This window comes from Arachis ipaensis, chromosome B04, assembly GCF_000816755.2.
Source record: "Arachis ipaensis cultivar K30076 chromosome B04, Araip1.1, whole genome shotgun sequence".
In the NCBI taxonomy this organism is placed as follows: domain Eukaryota; kingdom Viridiplantae; phylum Streptophyta; class Magnoliopsida; order Fabales; family Fabaceae; genus Arachis; species Arachis ipaensis.
Window position 1 is genome coordinate 6,919,987 of NC_029788.2, and position 7,639 is coordinate 6,927,625.

At 32.1% G+C, this 7,639-nt stretch overlaps 1 protein-coding gene across 1 annotated transcript; it reads right to left on the minus strand.

Annotated features, from left to right (window-relative positions):
- On the minus strand, positions 3,149-6,269 carry LOC107638689 (rho GDP-dissociation inhibitor 1). Its single transcript, XM_016342044.2, has 5 exons — positions 5,636-6,269; positions 5,492-5,558; positions 4,789-5,007; positions 4,426-4,550; positions 3,149-3,819 (listed from the first exon to the last, which is right to left on the minus strand). The coding sequence occupies exons 1-5, from the start codon at positions 5,879-5,881 to the stop codon at positions 3,748-3,750; spliced, it is 729 nt and encodes a 242-aa protein (XP_016197530.1). The 5' UTR covers positions 5,882-6,269; the 3' UTR covers positions 3,149-3,747.

Genomic DNA, 7,639 nt, shown 5'->3' on the forward strand with positions numbered 1-7,639 from the left:
TTTATTGAATAGTTGTGTAAATAATACATCAAAAAGCTTTTTATTAATTACTTTTATTTTAATACCAGAAATAAAATTTATTTGGGTTGGATAGTGGCCTACTGGCCTGAATTTATATTAGATAAATATTAAAATTAAATGAATTTAATATATTATAAAAATTAGATTAACAAATAAGAGGTGTTTCTATAATAAAATATGATCGGATCCATCAAAGTACAAACTATTTAGAAGTAATCCAGTAAGTAAGAAGAGAATTGAGTATAACAGGGCCATTTCAATTAACAAAACAACTTTATTTAGGGTTAATAAGATGGTTTATGTACTCTGTTATGATACATCCTTATTTAGTTATTTATAATTTTCCATGTACAAATATCGTTACTTCTTGGCTATTTTATTTTAAATGGATTAGACAACTTCTATTTCTAAACATTACAAATTTACTCACACCACACTTATATACTTAATATTTAAAGGTTTCATACTTTCATCTCTACTTGTCCTAACTAAATTTGAACCCAAATACATTTATTGTAAGACATATGTAGTGACCACTAGCTAGACCAAACTCTTGCAGCCTCCTTGGCTATTCTAGAAACCGTGACTCGTGTAACATGCGGATATTACATATTCTATTATTTCATTTATTTGCAATAGCCCACATGTTCTTTAAGAGAAATCAACCTCAGTCGTTTTATTCTTCTTGCTTTGCGATTTTTACTTTTTTTAATATCTCCCTTTACTGTATAGGAGAATGTGATGCTTAAAATTTTTTTTAATTTTATTATTTTTATTATTAATAAAAATATTATTTATACATTAAAATTAATTATATATTTTGTGTATAAATATATGTGTTGTTTAATTTATTTTTAACATATATTTTGTATTTTTTTATGAACATATATTTTATATTTTAATGTATATTTTATATTAATAGTTTATTTTAATGTCTAATTTTAATATAAACTTAGTTTATGAAATGCAATTTGAGTCTCTAGCTAGCAATGCTTTTCGTTTAATTTTGGAAGACTCATTAGTCGTGAAGATGATTTTTCATACCGTGACAAAAGACAACGACAAAAATAAGCTTATACTAAATTAATCGGCAATAATTAAGGTGGAGGATTCGCTTGGTACGTTTTCTTGGTTATGACTTATGAGTGTTACCAACCACCATTTTCCTTCATAAACTGTAAACAAAGTTATAAAAATCAAGAATGGCGTCCTTTCCCGTTCAAATTCAACCAAGACCAGGTTAATTTTAAAATACATCATGTAAAGTAATGAAATCAGTATTATATTAATTTATATATTTTTTAATTAAATAATCAGTCATCAAAATAATTAAACTTAAAATAAATCAATAATCAAATTTATTTAAAACAGTATGATAAAAAATAAAATAAAATGTCAAATACATATATTTTTTTGTGAACCAAATACATATTTATATATATAGTGATTGAATGATAACTAATTTTTTGTGTACGGTGTACCCATAATATCATGGTAACTTAAACTTAGCTTGACACACCTTGAGCTCTTGGCATCAATCATTTTTGTCTAATATAAAATTTAATAACAATTTTTCAAACATACCTATCTAAAATTTTGATTAACCTAAAAGAATTGAGAGAGTAATTAACCATAGTTAAATAGTGTACTCTTGCATAATATTAGTTAAGTAACTCGTTTGCCCTCAAAGGCTCAAACCATGCCTTATCCACAAAGAAGAAAAAAAAAAAAAAGAGTAAAATCCCACCCCAACCTTTAATTATTTTGCAAACTTTCATTTCGTCCTTCGTCAATTGAAAAATGATACTGTAACTTCTAACCATTATTTCTGCCAAATTTTTTGTCTCCTCTATTAATATTTGTCTATAGTTAACGGATGTTACTTATATATACCGTTAACTCAACATGTGTCAAGCAACTATTTAAAGAGATAAATCGCCTTCTATGACTCAACAAAAATGCTGCATTTTGCCCCCCTCTTCAATAATTTTTCCGAACCTGATTTTGCTAATGGTTTAGATAATTTCACTATCAGCGAAAAAGTAGGACAAATACAAATCATGACGGTAATTGAAGGCAAAGCCTCCGGTACAGTTCTAGGGGGATTGAAATTGTACAGAAATTGCAGTGATGAGCTCGCTATGAATGTGCTTGATTCGTCGGAGTTGTTAGAATTTAGTAATGATAGAATTGTGAATTGTAATAATAATGGTAATGCTATGGTTGAGGTTAGTGAGGTTAGTGAGAATTGTGGGGTTGGTGATGGTGATGCGAAATCAAAAAGTAGAATGGATCAATTGGATAATGTGGAGAGAGCAGAGGTAATGGATTATCAGATTTGGAGGAAGAAGATTCAATGCGTATGATAGGTAATAGTGATATAAAATTGGAGGATGGATTGTGTGATAAGAGTAGGGGGATTGAATCAATTTGATAATTTTAGCGTGCAATTGAGGTTGGAAGACAAGGAGAAAAGAGAGAATGAGAGAATGAGAGAATTAAGGAGGGAGGGTTGTCCGATTTTAAGCATTCAGAGGATGAGGATGAGGATAATAATAGATAATGATAGGTTATTCCTCTATGACCTTTGGCTCAAATGACTTGGATGATTTTCTGCTAGATAATGATGGATTTGATCGAGGTTCTTAAATGTCTATTTTTTTCTGCGAGAAGCAAAAATAGAACAATGAAATTGAACAGTAAAAGGAAGAAGAAGTAAAGTGTTCTTGACCTCTCCAAAACGCAACGTTTTGCTGAATTATCAGGGGACGATTTGTCCCTTTAAATAATTGTTTGACACGTGTTGAGTTAATAGTACACGTAAGCAACATCCGTTAATTATAAACGGAGACATTTATAGAAAAGACAAAAAATCCGACAAAATAAAAGTTCGCAAAATGATTATAGACCGAAGAGGAATTTTACCCAAAAAAAAAAAGACAAATAATCAGGGAGCAATTTTTGGGATACAAAATTGCCAGTGGGCCTTAAAGGAAAAGGAGTGTGTGTGATAGGGTCTTGACAAAAAAAAACCCCGAAATAAACCCCACAATCAACAAATCGTTTGAGTAGACAGAGGGCAAGATTCTACGGCCAATTAGCCCAAACTACTTTGTATTAACAACAATTATCTATCAAATAAACGAATAGCAATTTCATTTCATCCTTCAAAGTCAAATCCTCTCATCATTGTTAAGATTACCCGGTCTCAGACAGGATTAGAAACAAATAAACAATGGAAAAGTAAAAGGAAAAAAGCATTCAAGCAAACACCGAAGAAAATTTCAGCCGAAATAACAAGGACTAAGGATTAAAACATAATAAGGATAAACCACCAAAAATGCATCCGAATTATTTTGTCGCTGATAAAAATCTCTCAAATTTTGTTATCGACAAAAATATTCTTAAATTATTTAAAAACGTAATAAAAATGCACATTCGTAAATTGAGACGTTCTTTGTTAACGGGAAAGGGTAATGTGACAAACACAACTTCTTATATGACAAGTGAAACTTAGACATTGGTATGTGAACCACGTCACGCTTTCCCGTCAACGGAGCAAGTTTTCTTTATCATGACTGGGCATTTTTGGCACGTTTTAAAATTATTTGAAGATATTTTTGTCGATGATAAAAATTGGGGACATTTTGTCGACGCAAAGATAATTCGGGTACATTTTTTGTGGTTTACCAGCACAATAATCATAATGGAGAAGTAGGTCCACTCCTATTGCCAGTCCTTGCGGATATCAAAAGTGTAATTGATCTCCAAGTAGCATATATTGTCATCATCAACAAACTGAAAAAGGCAACAATAACAAATAGGAAACAAACAAATATGAAAAACTTAGCTATCTACAATAGAAGTTTCTACTTTCTACACAAGAATTTAATGACTTGTGAAGCAAACAACATTTATTAAAATAGTAAAACAAAAGTGTCTCAAATTTGAATTTTAAATTAGTAGTTGAGGGTATACACATGAAATCCGGCTCCAAATTTATTAGAGCATTTATCCTTAATAAGATCATATATCATATATTTTCTTGTTCTCGTTATCCTGAATGGATCAAACTCTTCTAAAGTGAAAAAGTAGGTAAAGTGAAAAAAATGAGGATCTAATCCCCATGGAGCAAGGTAATCGGACTCACACATGATGAAAATTACAAATTTAACTGTGATTAAATTCTCACTTTTTAATTTTACCAATCTCTTTACTTTAGATGATCTATTTTCTGTCTCTAGATACTAGATAGTGCCTCATGAAAAAGTAGGATAAAAGTAAGTAAATTCACACACAAGTTACCGTTTTTGCTTTTTGTATTTTTGTCTTTGTCTTAACTCATTATCCAAGAGTATGCAGCATGCACATCATAACCATAATCATAATATGGTAGAAGTTTACCTTGCTTTTAGCTACATATGTCCCTCTGGCAAAAATCCCAGAAGGTGTTGTCTCTTCAGGCATCTCATGCGTGTAAGGTTCTGTTTGGGGGCTGAATGTTCCAATCATCTCTTTCGTGCTATCAACTGCATCCAACCGAGGCTCAACAATCACATTAGTTCATCTACAAGTAGTTATCTCTTTGCCATCATAATTTGATTCAAAGTATTTCATCACAACTTGTGTGTATCATCATTCAAAGTATATATGATCTTAGCATTATTGTCTGCTTATTTGTTCAAACGTTCAAATTAGATATCAGCCAAAGAGATTATGACAAAAGAAACAACAAAGTTAATAATGTGGTGTGTAGAAGTTGCATACCCTTTAGACCAGTCTTCCAAACAGTGTTGGTGTATTTGAGGCCTGAAACAATGTTATTGAGGACCTGGAAAGTGAACATAAGCCTGTATTTGCTACCTTCTTTCAAAGTAAACCACAAACCATTCGGCGTCCCTCCCTCTGGTATTGGAAGAACAATATCAGGTCTACCAGCTGTCTTTATTGCAAGGCTCAAGATCTTCACTTCTGGCTCCAGAGTCTCTGATGAATCATCAATCCGATAACGCATGAGAATTCAGTTCATGTGAGGAAATGAAGCAATTGAAAGTGTTTTCAGTTTGAATTTCATATTTCAGAACTTATTAGTATAGAAATAGAGAGACATTAAGGGATAGAATTATACAAATTTGTTTGGAGAAGAAAACAGATTCAGAGACAAGAATAAAATGTCTCTTGTCTCCATCCCAAGAATAATATGGATATAATGGGACAACAAACAAACATAGAAGAATCAAGGCTCAGAAAGATTATACCAATGAAGAATTAAATCAATTTAGGGCAAAGTGACATTCATTCTGTTCTGGATCATGTTTGATGAAATGATTGAAAAAATGTCTAAACCTACCTTCATCATACAGAAGTTCATACTAACCTGAGGCCCAAATACTACAAAATTTCATAGATAACAATATAGAGGGACAAAAAATTGAACAAGTTAAATTTAAATGAATTTAAATAAAATTACCTCCAACAGAATTGATGTCAACACTTCCAAGAAGCTGCTCCTTCCACCTCCTCAAGCTCTCATCATCCTAAAACATATCATTAATTAAGAGAAAAGAAAGTAAAAGAAAGAGAATAGTTAATTAAGGGAAAGATATTATGGTACCTTATCCTTTTCAAGCTGCTCCTTTAAAGTGCACTGAGGACCCAATTCAATCTTCTTATCATGATCATCATCTTCATCCTCTGTTGCAACAATGGAACTCTCACTCCTGTGCCTTCTGAGTGTTCCTCCTTCTCCTCCTCCAGAAGCTCCTTCATCGCCACTCTCATAACCCCGAGAAGGGGTGTTATCATCTGCGGCACCTCCCATGATGTTTTTGGAATTCAAACCCACTCCAATGCTCAACATGAATCAATATCCCATATAAAAAACACGACAAAGTTGTTTAATTTGTTGGATTCTGTAACAGAAAAAGAGAAGAAAAGCAACAAATAAACCCCCACCAGTGGTAGAATCTTCCACAGAACGAGAAAAAAGAAAAAGAAAAAGAAAAGAAAGAAGGGTTTGAAGTTGGAAGAGGTAGCTCGAGGTGCAAGAAAAGACGCCAAGAAAGCAGAGGGAGAGAGAGAAAGTTCTCAACTTTGTTTTGTTAGGAAGAGAAGTGAGAGAAGAAGAAGGAAAGGGTCATGTGGTGATCCGAAAAGAGAAGAGATTGAAGCAGAAAAAAATGGAATGGAGTGAGAGAACGTGGCGCTCACTCTGTTTTTTTGTGTAGAAGCGACCTTTTTCTTTCCCTCATCTTCAACACTTCAACGGATAAATTACATCATTTATTTTTGTTTTATGCACAATTTTTATCTAAAAAATGTTTTGTCTTTTTGTGGTTGTTTTGTATGAAATGAAATCATTGTAACTATAATAACGTTTAGGGAGAATGATAAATTAGTCTATGAGTATTTAATTGGTGGATAAATTCGTTCTTGAAGATTGAAAAATATAAAATTGTCTCTCACCATTCAAAATGTGTGATAGATGGATTTTTTTGTCCAAAGTACTCCCTCAAATCTAATAGAGACAGCTTATGTGAGATTTATTTAGTGTGTTATGTGCCTATTTGTTAATACAGTATTATTAAAAAAATTTTGTGTGTCTGTTGTGAAAAAGGTCTAGAACAAATAGGTGTCTATCACTTAAAATGTCACCGTTTTAGAATATTGAGTGTAGTCCCTGCGTTTAAATGTAATTTCGCTCATATGAATTTTATACAATTACTTAATGTCCTAGCACATATATCTGTGATTTTTTCCTCTAAAAAATACAATAATTGATCTTCTTCGTGTTGTCGTTTTTGTATAAAGTAACACCATTAAAGTTTTGTTAGTATAATTTAGGGTGTCATATATACTGGTAAGTACTTTTATTTCGAAATTTATTGTATTTGTGCTTTCTAACATTATTTGTTATGCATGTCGTGGGTTGGGGCTTTTGGGTAATGTAGTTAGTGAGGGACATGGAAGATAGGTTATGTGGGGTTTAAGGTTTAGGTAAGTGCTGATTTAATAATATTTAGAGCTAATCCTGGTAGATAAGTTTGGTTTTCGGTGTTAACTATTTGGATTTTTTGTGATGAACAATATTGTAGATGGATGATGTTTTTGTTGTTCCTATTTTTCATCATGGGACTATTTTTCAAAGGTTCTTACTGGTGAGTTAGTTTATCTACATGATAAAGTTGAGAGGTTCCCACAAATGGACTTGAATTTTGTAAATTTCGGTAATTTGATAACATTGTTTAAAATACTGGAATATCAAGCATATAAAGAGGGATACTGGTATAATCTAAAGAGTAAGGATATAGAGTCAGGGCTGTATATACTAATGGAAGATGCAGGAATCAACCAGATACGACAAGTTAAGATGAAAAACAAAGACACTGATGAGTTCTATATTCTTTTTATCATCCTATTGATGATCCTGAGCTTGCAAAGGATGCTAATAAGGAAAATACTAAGGTAGAGGAAAATGTTCGAATTGAAATGGAGAAATTGGATAACTCGCCGTCTGATCATGATAGTTATGAGAGTGTGGAGGATGAGTTATATGCACCTCCAACTTCCGGTTATAAAAGTAATAGTGAAAATGGCGAATATGGTGTCAGTAGGACTA

Bases quoted from the DNA above. Each gene is read 5' to 3' on its own strand.
- LOC107638689 (XM_016342044.2), bottom strand. From the start codon at position 5,881: ATGTTGAGCATTGGAGTGGGTTTGAATTCCAAAAACATCATGGGAGGT. The intron at 4,551-4,788 runs GTATGCAACTTC...GGTTGGATGCAG, and splicing joins TTGGAAGACTGGTCTAAAGG to TTGATAGCACGAAAGAGATG. The intron at 3,820-4,425 runs GTAAACTTCTAC...TGCCTTTTTCAG, and splicing joins CATATGTAGCTAAAAGCAAG to TTTGTTGATGATGACAATAT.